General features: G+C 38.8%; 2 protein-coding genes across 4 annotated transcripts; both read right to left on the bottom strand.

Annotated features, from left to right (window-relative positions):
* Positions 1-375: 375 nt before the first annotated feature.
* On the bottom strand, positions 376-11,600 carry LOC143880376 (squalene synthase 2-like). Of its 3 annotated transcripts, none has more exons than XM_077383312.1 (7): positions 10,359-11,600; positions 5,411-5,499; positions 1,247-1,482; positions 1,117-1,162; positions 963-1,038; positions 679-751; positions 376-575 (listed from the first exon to the last, which is right to left on the bottom strand). In XM_077383312.1, the coding sequence occupies exon 1, from the start codon at positions 11,543-11,545 to the stop codon at positions 10,550-10,552; it is 996 nt and encodes a 331-aa protein (XP_077239427.1). In that variant the 5' UTR covers positions 11,546-11,600; the 3' UTR covers positions 376-575; positions 679-751; positions 963-1,038; positions 1,117-1,162; positions 1,247-1,482; positions 5,411-5,499; positions 10,359-10,549. The 3 variants fall into 3 exon arrangements, with proteins under 3 accessions (XP_077239427.1, XP_077239426.1, XP_077239428.1); XM_077383311.1 differs by having other exon boundaries at positions 1,247-1,338; XM_077383313.1 differs by lacking the exon at positions 10,359-11,600 and adding an exon at positions 9,998-10,329 and having other exon boundaries at positions 1,247-1,338.
* On the bottom strand, positions 11,556-14,813 carry LOC143879091 (putative disease resistance protein RGA3). The gene is made up of 2 exons (XM_077381280.1): positions 11,659-14,813; positions 11,556-11,566 (listed from the first exon to the last, which is right to left on the bottom strand). The coding sequence occupies exons 1-2, from the start codon at positions 14,759-14,761 to the stop codon at positions 11,556-11,558; spliced, it is 3,114 nt and encodes a 1,037-aa protein (XP_077237395.1). The 5' UTR covers positions 14,762-14,813.
* Between the last annotated feature and the right edge of the window lie 182 nt (positions 14,814-14,995).

Here is a 14,995-nt window from a genome sequence, read left to right as displayed (position 1 = left end):
GTCATAACAGACTGGGCCGCCACAGAGTGAGCCAGGGTCGTGGGTGGCGGTGCGTGGCGGAATGCTATGATCCTAAGTGGTTTAAGCACCTAGCCTAACCAGTTCCATCAGTCCTGTGGCTATTGGCATATTAGTTAGGTACCAAACAAATTCTTTCGGTTTTTTTTTTTTTTTTGGCCCTTTTTTTGTGTGCAGGGGAAGAGAAAAACAAAAAATCATGTTAGACAAACACGACCCACAAAGCCCAACTCTCCATATCCCTTCGAAATAGAGTATGAGAATCAGATTTCTGTCCATTTTTTTTAAGCTTGGCAGAGTTGATTCGGTTGATTCTGATATGTAGGGTGAGAGATCAAAACAGGTGAGGTACTCCCATGGATAAACAATAAGCAATTAGATGGGGATCATGTTGTGTTTTAAAGAGGTCCTGAACTTCTTAATGTCGTTTCAATTATTAAAAGCTGCTGGAAATCACAAAACACACAAGATATTTTCTACATACATAGTTGAACCGGAGAGATGCAATCTGTGGAACTGCAAATTTACGCCGACATGATAGCCAGAGAAAGCAAAGCCTACCATCAGCAAATACACAAATTCAGGATGAAACTGATGAGTCTACAATTTCTAAAATTTATATGAATAATTATACTAAACAGAGAATGCCAAGACACTTACAGGCCTTTAGAAATTAGTCTCCAATGTGAATCACCATAGAAGCTCACTCTACACAAATAGATTGTGAATACCGCTGCCTTTGTCACAGGATGTTGGTTCATAGGCCATAAATGTGCAAAGGTTTTTAAGCTTATTTTGTGAACATCATTTTATCAGATGAATACACAAATAATAAATTGAGGGGCCATCATTAGGCCCTGTTTGTTTTGGATTTTGAGTCCAAAACTGATTGTTGGTCTCAAAATTACCTTAATTTTGCACAAAGTGAACAAAAACAGTCTTACCAGGAGCTGAGTGGACCGATCACTTAATGGAGAGATACGCAAATAAGATTGATAGCAGAATGAAGAGCGCAATAATCTGCATCCAAATTACTAGAAAATTAGATGAGATTCTACGTTTACACCATAAGGAAGATAAATTGGCATGAGGACTCACCAGCACTGAGTTGTATGTCGGTTTGTTCTCGGCTAAATATGATCTCCTGGGAAAACCCAAAAGGCATGTTCATACAAAAAAGAATGATTTCTCATGAAGAAGAATTATAAATATTTAAATAGAGACTTACCTCCTATGTAGCAATCCAGAGTTTCTGCACGCTTTTTGTATTGTTTCAATCTGGTTCACTGTTTTCAAGGCATTGGGATCATTCTTGTCGATCTGTAGTAGCAATTGCATAAACCATATCATCGTTTGACATTGTTAGTCATCCCCCTCAAGCAGCAGTTGGATTTTTTTGATATATATTTTACACAAACCAGCTCCACCAACTTTAGTACTATCGTAATTGATAATGAAGGCCACCTGGAGTTTTTGCTGGGAGTTTAAATTTCCTTTGCCTCAACCATGAGTCAGAACGTATAGAAGTACTAGACATGAACCATTAGAAGAATATTGAACATGTAATAGTAATACCTAATTTTGAGAATCTCGGTATGGATGAGTTGTTTCCTGCTGTTATTATTACATATAACACTACAATTACATGAAAATAAGAGAATTGTTTTCGATTTATCAATATCTATTTGTAAAAATTAAATCATCTTTAACTGCTCTCATAGATAAATGAAATTTGTGAAGAGAACAGGAAACAAGAGAGCGAGATACAGCCAAGGTGGTAAAAGAGCTAAAACATCATCACTAGATTCTTATTGTATAAGAGAGACGAAAAGTGGCACAGAAGCAAATCCCATACACAGACTACGGAAACGATCAAACTCTGCTAAAGTTTTCGTCTTGCATAAAATGAGAGATCGATGCCAAAATTCTCAAATACTCTTGATTAGATGGACAAGAGAATCTTCCCTGCAATTGTAAAGAGAATTTTTATATCCCTATCAAGCCATAAGGCCCAGAACTTAAACCAGTCATATCCAATAAAATGCATGTGAACATCCACATTGCACGATTACCCAATTATAGGAGGATGTTCCACTTCCACATCAATCCATCATAGGGACAGCCCAAAACAACCACCGATTTCAACCAAGCTTCGTTTTCTTCCTCTAAGTTCTGTGTTTAGCTATACCAACAGCTAAAGTGCCAAAGAAAACAGAAGAACAGCAGCAACACCAGGTGACAAGCTGACCCCAAGAAAAAAAAAGAATGCTAAAAAAAGTGTTGTACAAAAACAGAAAACACAAAGAACATACAAAAAAAATCAGCACACAACACCAAGGGCAGCGAGTTTCCCACAATTAGCTCAGTCATCTCAACTTCTTCCAAGTTCTTCAGAAAAATTGTACCCGACTCTAACCCATATTTGCCAGAGTGGGAAGCGAATGCAAGAAGCAAAAGCGGGAAGCGAGGGTTCTAGAAAAGAGAAAACGTGGGAAGCAAAAAGTTCTTTGCTCCGTTTGGTTGCTTAGGGTGCCACGGAAAGTAGTGGAATATGAAGTCAATAGAAGTCAAACGGGAGGAGATAAGCATTTTGATTTGTCTAGAATTACCTCGGAAAATAGTGAAGCAGTGTTTGGTTGCCCGGCATATCCTCGGAAAATAGGAGAATAAGTAGGGGTGTCATTACCAATATAGGAATAGAGGAAAGAGAGAAGGAAGAGAGAGAGAAAGAGAGAGCATCATTCCCTAGAAAATTCAACCAAAATTCTTTAAGGATTTGCTTTTAGAGGGGACAAGGAATCCACATCATCACACAAATAATTATTACATGGGAGACATCCAAGGGAGTCCAATGCTATTTTGGCAACCAAACATGGAATGGCATGCCAAATCCAAACCAAATTCCGACGGCTGCTGAGCTTTTGTGCAACCAAACGAAGCACCTAGGAAAGTAAAGAAAAAATGAGTGTGATGTGTCATTGAAAGTCAACATGAAGCATGCAATAAGCCTCATTGGAAGCGAACAAGTACATAGAGTAGGATAGTAGTAGGTTAGGGAGGAATGGTTAATATAGGTAAAGATCACAAGTTGACGAAAAGACTTTGCATCCAAGGTTTTAAAATTCAGTTTCGGTTTCGGTTTTGGTCACCACGAAAACAGAAATGTTTCAGTGTGAGCTGGAAATTTTGGTGGAAATCTTATAAAATCACATAAATGAATGGAAATAACCAAATGATAGAATTTAAAGAAGAAACTTCAGGAAATGGTCGAAAAAACATAAATACACACTTAGAAACCATCACATAAATAAGAAAATCACCCATAATGGTTTAAAAACATCAAACACCTCGTGACATGCACCATCACGTTTGTCTGATAATTTAGTGCATACCAAACTTTCATGTAATTCATATAAATATTATATAATACATGCAACATATTTTGCACACGATTCATAAAAATAAAATTATATAATAATATATACTGATGTAGTATAGTATACCAGTATACCACTAATACACTCACGATTGTGGCCTATATTTTTCAGCCGTTTTGGTTTCGGTGGGGATGGAAATGGAAACATTTCGGTCGTTCCATGCCGGTTTCGGTGGAAATTTAAAACAATGATAGCAACTAATTAGAATTACAAGTTTTAGGAATTTATAATTTCACATGTTTAATTTATGTATATTTAATGTCCAGTTTTTGGAAAAAGATGAACATAATTTTCATTTGAAACATCAGATGTTTTTCAAGTTTAAATGCATTATTTTTTAAAGACACTCCTTTAGCATTATCAAAAGAAGAAAATATTCTTTTAGGAAGAAATAATCACCTAAATAGGAAGCGTACTCTTAGTTAAGAGGAAATGCGTAGGAAGCGTGCTTTCCCTAAATTTGGGAAGAGAGAAGAACTTAGCTTCCGAAGCTAGTTCGCAACTAGGAAACTCTCTTTTCTGGAATATGCCCAAAAAAAGTCGTAAGAGTAAACACTGCAGTTGTGTCGGAAGGAGATGAAGTCAGTTATGACTTATAAGCAAGGTTTTAAATTTCGACCGAAATCCGAAATTTTGGGTTTCGGTCGAGAACGAAACCGAAATCGCCTATACTCGAAACGGTATTAAAAATTTCGATCGAAATTTCATCTTCCCCGAGATTTCGGCTGAAATTTAAGGGATTTCACCCAAAAATCTGGATTTTGATATTTATTTAATATTATCCCAAAATTTCAGCCGAAATTACCAAAATTTCGGGGAAATTCGATCGAAATAAAATACAAGAAAAAATAGCCGTTCAATTGGTTTCGTGGATTTCACCTGAAATTTCGGAATTTCGGCCAAAAATTTCGATTTCGGTGAGGACCGAAATGCTTACGAAACCGAAATTTAAAACCTTGCTTACAAGAGGGAAAAAAGGATCACTGCTACAACCAACAAAGATAACTCCTCTCTCTCTCTCTCTCTCTCTCTCTCTCTCTATGTGTGTGTGTGTGTGTGGTTGTGGTGGGGGGCGGCTCGAAAGGCTTGGTGTTAGGGTCAACAGATTTACTCGGAGAACTTATTTTCATGAATTTTTAACTATTTTTCTTAAACCTAAAAATTCCAATGACAATTTTCCGGTAAGTAAATAGTGTTGGAATATGCAACCGAGTAGCGTGTCAACTAGGATCCAGAAGTTCAGCAGGTCAGAGTCAAGTTTCAATTTTCCAAACCTCTCATATTTATAACAGTTGCGAATGAAGTGAAGTTGCATGTACCAATAGCTCTTTAGATATCTTAAATAAACATGGCTATAAGCCTATAACCACTTGTAACATTAGCCCTCTACATGGTTTTCTAGATATGCATTTACGCACATATCTGTGTCTTCCAAAAATGATGATTCAAACCTTTACACCTCTATATCACTATCTTGGTCATATCATTATCTGTCCATTGGGATCCAATTTTCTTGGACATTACTACCTCAGATGATTACTCTGCATGTACAGAGTAAGTCCCACTTCTTCTTGTGGTTATAGGTTGAACAAAAGCATCTAATTCTCAGCTTCTCCAGCTAATAGATAACCAATAAATATGATCAAGAATTTAATTTTTACATCCTATTAGTCGTTTGTTAACTGGTTTGGATATGTACTGCATGGGATAAACTAAAGATACATGTACTGTTTTCAATGCAATATTGCGGAAACTTGGGTCGTGGTCTGGATGGTGGTTTGTTGCAAAATTACCACAAATAAGAAACTGGAGCTAGATAAAGTGAAATAGCCAGGAAGATAAATGTCCAACAAAGAAGTTAGCAGATGAGGGACATATATAAGCTAGGAATGGAAAATGTAGCTCTGTTCGAAATGATATAATCTATCTACTTTAAAGTTGCAGGAATGTTATACCTTGGACTTCAGCATGCAAGAAAAATCAAAGAAAGCTCCATAGACATCTGACATTGTTCTTGTTTGGTCAATAACTTTGGCAGTAAGACCTGAAAAATAGCCATGACAAAAAGAAGAAATTGTTAGGTGTAAATCTATCACTTGCCTTCCAAGTTAAGTATGGCATAAATATCTCGCACTGAATTACTAAGCATCAGAATATCTAGATCTTCTTACTGATGTTAGTCACAGTTTTTATTTTCGTTAGGTAAGCTGGGATTGAATCAATGACCTCAAAGATTTGTCACAGTTTTAGAAATATTGATCTCAAGGCCCTCAATGAGGCAAACCCTGTCTTCAACTGTTCTTTATCCTTACTTTCAGAGTACAAAAATTCCAAAATTATATATCCTACCCTGTTGGGGTTGTTGTTCAGTGTTATGTATTAATAATTGCAGAAGAAATGCAGCTGTTGTCCCGACTGGAACATTATTTAAACAACACAAGTAAACAGATAGCATTGTAACAAGGAATGAGTCCTGGAGGATAAACTATGAGTTTTAGATGTCATAAACTCATAATGCCAATTTTATTAATGGGGAAATCTGTCAATCATCAAGAAACCTTAAAGTATACTTCTATCTCATGATCTCCAATATGATACCTCTATCTCATTATGCACAATATCATATGGTTCATTTGTAGCAAGATGTAAATAGAATACAATTTCTTTTTCACAACTTTGATCTAGGTATTTCACTTAGTCTAACAGTTGAACCTCGCAATCCCTCTGAGAAGATGCTTTTGTCTGCATGGTTTTGTTTTGTTTTTTGTTTTGAATGGTTGTCTGCATGGTTAGATGGGCCTTCAACAGCTCAATAAAAGGATCATATGAAATATAGGGAAAAAAAGAGAGTTCATGACCTATATTATAAGCATGGTTTAAAATTTTGGTTTCGGTAACCGTTTCGGACCCCACCGAAAACCGAAATTTTGGCCAAATCCGAAATTTGGTAATTTGGTTTGAAATTCCGAAATTTTGCAACACTTTTTTTTAAATAAATAATGCCATTTAATTGAAATTTCGGGCCGAAATTTGGTAAATGGCGAAAAATGAAATTTTGGAAAATTTTGGTTTCGGTCGAAATTTAAAACCATGATTATAAGTACCACAAGAAATACTTTAACTTCCCGTAATAAGTAATCAAATATCCGTTGACCACCTTAACCCTCTCACCCATAACCCTTGATCCTAGATACAGTTCTCCTTCCCCATAGCAGACCTAACCCTAAATCAAATCCCATAACTCACAGTCCATTGATAACATTTTCTGCAAAACAGTAACCCTTATCTGCACCCATCCCTTCTCTTTAGCCTACTGACCATCCTAGAATTTCTAGCACAACCTATATTTTGCACCAGTTCAAAGATCTAACCCTGAATTTAATCGACGATCATTAAGAACCTGTAAAACTTTCTGAACCTGTTATAGATTCCAACAATATCAGAATACATTAACTTACCTACTGCAAAATTGTTACAACTCGAGAAAAAAAATCGTTACCCAGCAGATCATACCAACCCTGTCACAGACCAAAAACCCTCAATAAACCCTTGCTCCCTCTAAACCTAATCATACCAACTGCCTATTATTAATCATGTAATCTCACCGTGATTTTACAGTCCACTCTTTAGGAATGCACAACCTGTAAACAAGGTTAAATTTCGGTTTCACAATACGTTTCGTTCCTCACCGAAACCCCGAAATTTCGGACGAAATGTATCGAAATCAAACGTCATATTTTACCCCCGAAATTTCAGGATAATATTAAATACTAATTAAATCCAAGATTTTTTGGTGATATTCCTTAAATTTCGGCCCGAAATTTCAGTCGAAATTGTGTAATGTTTCGACTTTACCCCATTTCAGTTTCGCTCTCAACCGAAACCCGAAATTTCGGATTTCGGTCGAAATTTAAAACCTTGCCTATAAACTGGTAGACCAGTACCCTGCGTCCTTACACCCATGTTATTCCCTTAGCCTATATTTAAATCGACCACTCCCCACTATTCCTATTAACTGTAGTTAAAGTTTTACCATTCTAAAGCTCATAACAGTCCACGTAAAAGCTCTTAAGCCTGCAACAATTCCCCCATAACAGGCCTAATCCACAACTCGGAATTTGACCTTTATCTCAGAACTGCCAAAAATTATCCAGAACTTAGATCTGTCCAGATTTGCAATATTTGTCATAACAGTCCATTTCCAAAGCTTGATCTTTATTCTAGTTGTGACGGTGAAATTTGGTATGTACTAAATTATCAGACATGTGTGACAGTGCATGTCACTAGGTGTTCAATGATTTAAAACCATCATGGATGGTTGTCTTGCTTATTTGATGGTTTCTAAGTATGTATTTGTGCTTATTCTAGAACTTACTGAATTTTCATCTTTAAATTCTATCATTTGCATCTATTTCCATATGATTCCGTGATTTTACGGGGATTTCCACCGAAATTTCCAACCAAAACTGAAACATTTCCGTTTCCATGGCAACCAAAACTGAAATCGAAACCGAAATTTAAACCTTGCCAAGAAAGATTTTGGCAGACGGGTAAGCGAAATTGATGACGATCATAGGCTTGTTGGCCTAATAAATGGCATATTTGCCCAATAGGACTTTTAGTGATTTTATTTCCATGCTATTTAGCTTTTAGGAATTTTTATTTCCATTGCCTATATATCTATAAATGGGACCTCAAGTATTAGACACATTGGTTTTTAGGAATAATAGTGAATGAGATTTCTCCCCTCTAATTTTATCTTCTCCCTTCTTTCCCTTTCTTCTTCTCTTTTTTTTCTCTTTTCTCCTATTCTTCTTCTCTTTTCTCCTCTTTCATCTCTTTCTATTCCCTAGCATGCACCAAATTGGTATAAAATAGAGAACTCGAGGTGTATATCACGATGACGAAGCTAGTAGAGAACTCAAGGACGAGTTCTTTCCAAGAAGGGGAAAATGATTAGGATTGTAGGCATGTGGGGCCCAATAAGTTGCATATTTGCCCAATAAAACTTTAGTGATTTTATTACCATGTTATTTTATTCCATATTACTTAGTTTTAAGGGATTTTTATTTCCATTGCTTATATATATGGGGTCTCATGTATTAAACATGTTAGTTTTTTGGAATAATATTTAGATTACTCCCCTCTAATTTCCGCTTCTTCTTTCCCTTTCTTCTTCTCTTTATCCTATTCTTCTCTTCCTCTTCTTGTCTCTTCTCCTATTTCTCTTCCCTGTCCTGCACCAGAAATGTGTCCGAACTAGTTAGCAAGGCTCATCTTAGGATGTTGCTGGTACTCATGGTTGGACCAACGATAATACTCAATTGCAGTGCCGTTCTGATGACAAAAGATTTGGTAGCTAGCTGGAGGTCTAGAAAGATAGGGTGAGGATGATGCTGACCACTTGGGAAAAAAGGTTGCAAAGTAGTATGTACTGGTGGTGTGGGAAGTAAGCCACGCTAAGGACCACCATAAGAGGGACAAGGTGCATATTGTCCGGACTTGTCCGGATTAGGGTGCACAGCAACACCCTTGCCCGCGTCCACAAGTAGTAGATGAACCAACATAATAGTATATCTCAAAGGAGTCTGGAGCCAAGGGCTGATGCCTTCTTTGACTGAAGAAGGCCATCACATTGGAGAAGTACTTGCAGATCGGAAAATGATGGTGCATCAAATCGAGTCCACAACATGTACTAAAGAGATCGTACTCATCACTAAATTTGTTCAACGTGAAACGAACTTCAACTCGCATAAAGTGGTTGTTTGATCACAACAAATTGGTCAAACAGCTAGTTCGTCTTCAGAGGATACTCGTCAGTCGATAGAGAGCCTCTTTTACAGTGTTGAACCTCTGTCCGAAGGTGCGTGATACAGGCTTCGGGTTGCTATGCAAACGAGCCTTCAAGATATTGTTTTGTAACTAGCTGCTTCTGCAGCCTTTTTGTTTAGAAAATATCAAAGAGAGAGCTTATGGCTGATGGTGACCGGATTTTTCCAAAGAGGGGGTGGAAAAGATGAAAAGGCGGCGTAGAAATATCATTTCCCTAAATAGATTGTTTTGTATAAAGTTTGGTCTAAATTTGAGAAAATGAACATAAGTAGAAAACACTGGACAAGTGATCTCAACAGAAGCAATAAGAGTACTGATAGGAGAAACAAAAGGTTTAGAAGAAGGAGCCACACTCCAGGGTAGGTGAAGCCTTGTGCAGAAGCTCCAGCTACTTAAGTAGGTACTGTTGAGAGAGAGGCATAAGCTGAACATTTGGAAGGACGAGTATAATAGATCAGTCTATCACTGGTAAAGAAGCAAAAAAAAGAAAGGGAAATGATGTATTCACTCACTTTTCTTTCCTGGGCCACCTCCCTGTAGAGTAAGTACACGGGAGGGGGTTGCCCAAGGAACAAAAGGGGCAAATATATCACTTCCCAAAAAAACAACAAAAATTATTGAAACATAATGAACAATACAAACATCAAAGAATTGAAGCAGAACTACAACCCAACTGCCAAGAAAATAATGTCCAAAGATAGGTTTCTTACCGTGTCTCATTTTCACTACTCCTCTAAAGACTTTAACATTGTTATAGCACATATCAATTCCACTTGCAAATGACCATACAAGGAGATTTCCAAACCAATAAAGCACAGACAATTGCAAAATAGCCATGGAAATTCAATAGGACATATTAAAATTGATAGCCATAACAAAGTGCAACCAACAAACAAAAATTCTATTTGGATATCGACATGTTCTCACGTCTTAAACCTAGCTATGGCAAAGAATAAAGAAGTAAGCTATTACAGACAAAAGGGGTGAGAGTATTCTCACACAAAATTATGTAGCAAAATTAGAAAAACATTTGTAGACTTGAACAATTAGTTAGCCAGAGATGAAAATTACTGCAGTGTTGTTATTGCAAGAACATGTTTTCAAATAAGGTGATGAGCATCAGATATTGCATTCTGCAGGCTTTCTCAGGGAACCTGCATTTTGTCCCAAACGATGGAAACCAAATATCATCCAGGGATAAACTTCTACAAATTTTAGCCAAAATTGTATGGCAGTCTACCAACACAAAATTGTATGGCAGTCTACCAACACCACGAAATAGCTTCTCGGTACGTGCCATCTGTAATCAAGTTACAATGTTGTATCTTGGGCCAATCTTGGCCGCTGTTCTTTTGACATCGTTCCGTCAATTTAGGACATCCAAAAATATACAAACTTGTAAGTGTAGTGGGGAGGCCATCTTCTGGCAAGGATGATATTTCTGGACAATTCCAAATAAATAACAACTCAAGGGATGTGAGGTTTTGCATCCGATTGGGTAAGGACTTGAGATTTTCGCAATGTTGGATGGAAAGATGGACGAGAGTTGTGGGCAGCCCATACTCATTGTTGTTATCATCAGGGAACAACGAAAAGAGTTGAGGACAACTATTGATTACCAATTTTTTGAGAGAGGGGAGGCTTTGCATCCCCTTGGGCAAGGACTTGAGGTTAAGAAAAGCAGAGATGTCTAGAGTAATGAGCGTGGTGGGCAGCCAATTTTCATCATCTAGAAACAAGGAATGGAGTTGAGGACATTCACGGATTACCAATTCTTCGAGACTTTGCACCACCTTGAGCAAGGACTTGAGATTAGGACAAGTGTGGATTTCTAGAGTATTGAGCTCGGTGGGCAGCCCATAGTCATTATTTTCATCATCTGGAAACAAGGAATGGAGTTGAGGACATTCACGGATTACCAATATTTTGAGAGAGGTGAGGCTTTGCATCCCCTTGAGCAAGGACTTGAGATTAGGACAAGTGTGGATTTCTAGAGTATCGAGCTCGGTGGGCAGCCCATAGTCATTATTTTCATCATCTGGAAACAAGGAATGGAGTTGAGGACATTCACGGATTACCAATTTTTTGAGAGAGGTGAGGCTTTGCATCCCCTTGGGCAAGGACATGAGATTGTCACATGAAAATATTTGAAGGTCTTGAATTGTCATGGGCAGTGCTGACTCTTTCGAGAAAAGCGGGAGTTGAGTAGCAATGGATAACTCTACAAGGGAGGTGAGGTTTTCCAGCCGAGTAGGCATGGACTTGAGATTAGGACAACGCTCAATTTGTAGAGATTTGAGCGTGGTGGGAAGCCCCCCCCCCCCTCCATATCCCAAGGACTTTAGTTGTGGACAACGAGAGATTTTCAAACATTGGAGAGAGGTTAGATCTTGCAAAGAGACCTCCTCGAGAAAACACTCCAACTGATCACACCGTCCTATGCTTAACCTCTGAAGAGAGGTAAGGCAAGGTGTTGTCAAGCTTAATAGCATCTTCACGCCACAACTATAGAGTTCTAAGTCACAAATAGATGGGAGCCTAGGAAGGGCACTCAATTCTCCGTAACCATTTATATGTAACCCTGTGACGGCAGGAAGGTCAGCGGGCAACACCTGCAGCTTGGGGCAGTTATTTAAGTAGAGCTTACAAAGAGAAGGTAGCTGGCAATCAAGAGGAAAGAGATGTTCGCAATTTCTACAATACTCAACGGTAAGGCAAGTCAGATTGGAGAGATGTGACATCCAACTTGGAAAACTGACACCGCTGTAGGATATTATACGTAATTTTTTGAGGTTGGCATGGGGTTGGAGGCCTTCCAATACCCCATCATCATTGACTCTTCCATCTTGTGAACTGTCAGATCGGTGCCATTTCAAACTCAACTCATTAAGGTATTTCTTATCTTTCAAATTGGCTTCTTTAGCCTCCTCTATGTTTTGCACGTCCTCGAGACCCGAAATCTCAAGTCTTCCTTTAATGTTCCTCATGTTCTTCAACTCTCCTATCTGACAACCACTCTCTTTGCACACCTTGAATTCCTTCAATGTTTGGAGCGAAGTTAATTTTCCAATTCCTGGCACAGAAATCGAGCCCCACCGGTTCCAACTTAGAGCAATATGTCGTAGATTAACTAGATTCGTGATACCTTTGGGTAGCCCTTTAAGACTCCAGCAACTATCCAGGCCTAGCGTTTGCAAATTACAAAGACTGGTTACTGATTCAGGCAGCCTATCTATCTTCGTGTAAGAGAGGTCAAGGTCGCGTAGATGTTTCAAATGGCCAATCGAATCGGGTAACCCTTTAAGATTGTTGCAACATCTCAGACCTAGTGTTTGCAAATTACAGAGACTACTTATCGATTCCGGCAGCCCATCTATCTCCGTGCCAGTGAGGTCAAGGTAGCGTAGATGTTTCAAATGGCCAATCGAATCGGGTAACCCTTTAAGATTGTTGCAAGATCTCAGAACTAGTGTTTGCAAATTACAAAGACTAGTTACTGATTCAGGCAGCCCATCTATCTCCGTGCAAGTGAGGTCAAGGTAGCGTAGATGTTTCAAATGGCCAATCGAATCGGGTAACCCTTTAAGATTGTTGCAAAAACTCAGATCTAGTGTTTGCAAATTACAGAGACTACTTATCGATTCCGGCAGCCCATCTATCTCCGTGCAAGTGAGGTCAAGGTAGCGTAGATGTTTCAAATGGACAATCGAATCCGGCAACTTGTCGAATTCAGACGAACTCAAATCCAATACACGCAGGCATCTCAAATCCATCAATGCATCATTGAGAATCTGGTTGTCAATGGAAGATGGAGCCTTCAGTCGTAAAGTGCGCAGTCTCTTAAATTTCTTGAAGGCCTCCAAAGACATTGAACCCTCGTTGACGTCAGTCCATGATAGATGACGCGCCATTTCAGGGATGCTTCGTGGCGTACCGTCTTCCATTTTACAACATTCATCACCTGAGACAGATTCTGCTAGATCATGCATGAGATCATGCATCACGTATTCTGTAGTCTCCCCCACTGAAACAGAAAATTGAAAGAAAGACTTTAGTAATAAATCATCAAATATCTCAGCACCAATATCTTCTAGGAGAGTGCTTCCTTTGGGTTGAATGAAGCCCGCAGCCATCCACTGTCGGACCAACACATCCTTCTTAAACCAATGATCTTTAGGAAGTGCGGCAGAGTAGGCAAAACACTGCTTTTGATTGGTTGGCAGGTAACGATAGCTCAATCTTAAAGCGGGTAATATATCACTTTTATCATCCTTCCACATTTCGCTTGTCAAGATGCTTTCCCACTCACTCACATTCCTCTTAGAAGACAAGATGCCCCCCAATGTCTTTACTGCTAAAGGAAGACCATTGCACTTTTTCACGATTTGCCTACCAATTTCCTCCAGTTCCGGATGGGCATTTGAAATCCCTCCCCCAAATGCACGCCGAGTAAACAATTCCCAACAATCATCATCTGGTAAACCCTGCAAATCGTGGGAAGGAATTGTGGCCATCGTCCTTGCAACCCTTTCATCTCGTGTAGTCATGATAATTTTACTTCCTTTCGCTCCAACTCCACAGGGAGCTCGTAGACTATCCCAATGAGAATGAATTTGATTTTCATACCACACGTCATCGAGAACAATTAAAAATCTTTGATCCTTCAGTACCTCTTGGAGATGCCCTTGGATGGCATCCAGTGCTGAGAGATGACATTTGGATTTAGTTGCAGATTCAATGATATCATTTGTTATTCGCCGTACATCAAAATTGTCAGACACACAAGCCCAGGCTTTTAGCCCAAAATGCGTCTTGACCCTGTGATCGTTGGAGACGAATTGAGCAAGAGTAGTCTTCCCAAGCCCACCCATGCCAACTATTGGAATAACAGACAATTCATCATCCTCATCTGATACCAGCAATTGTATGATTTTGTCTTTGTCTACTTGTCTACCAATAACATCAGATTCGTCTATGAAAGAGCTAGTTTCTCTTTGGAGAGGCCTCCCTCCATCTGTCTTATGGAGATTGAGGTATCGAAGTTCATTTGCCATCACATCGAACCTCTCTCTAATCTCCCTCATCTTACGTGCTATGCCACGTTTGTATAAAAGTGGGTTATTAGAACTGAAAAAAGAGGAGATGGAGTGGACTATCTTCTGCCTCTTGCTTGTGTGAATTTCGCACATCAAAGCAGATCGTCGTGCTTCGGTCGCAACATCATCCAATAAGTCATCAGCATCATAAGCGATATTCTTGAGCTTTCCAAGCCATTTTCGAACAGCCTCAGAACTAACTTGCTTCTCCTCAGCATCTTCAACCACGCCTTGAATAAGTGTCACTGTGCTCTCTAACTTTTCAAGCTCCTCCTCAAAACCCCATACTGATTTAATTTCTTGTAATGCCGATTCCTTCAGATTGACAATCAGTTCATCAAGAACAGTGGATACAAATACTTTTGCGATTTCTGCCATACTCTACCAAAGAAGAAAATCCGAACCAGACGTCTCAGACTCAGTAGAGATGGAGAAAATAATGAAGAGAGAGAGAGAGAGAAGAAGTATAAAGTTTAATCAAAAGTAATGAACCCACGCGGGTTAGTCAGATTTGTCGGTGGAAGGTTGAGTCTGGACAACGACCATAAGTCAATGGGATGATCTCGGCCCTTCATCTATTATGTCTCGTAGCTCTCACTTACCATAGATGGA

This window comes from Tasmannia lanceolata, unplaced genomic scaffold, assembly GCF_043159265.1.
Source record: "Tasmannia lanceolata isolate RefF3 unplaced genomic scaffold, GAP_Taslan_0.1 ptg000006l, whole genome shotgun sequence".
NCBI classification, from domain to species: domain Eukaryota; kingdom Viridiplantae; phylum Streptophyta; class Magnoliopsida; order Canellales; family Winteraceae; genus Tasmannia; species Tasmannia lanceolata.
Note: the sequence above shows the minus strand (reverse complement) of the source record. Positions and strands in the feature narration are given on the sequence as shown.

Coding starts and splice junctions, on each gene's coding strand:
- LOC143880376 (XM_077383312.1), bottom strand. CDS start 11,545: ATGCCTACTCGGCTGGAAAACCTCACCTCCCTTGTAGAGTTATCCATT.
- LOC143879091 (XM_077381280.1), bottom strand. CDS start 14,761: ATGGCAGAAATCGCAAAAGTATTTGTATCCACTGTTCTTGATGAACTG.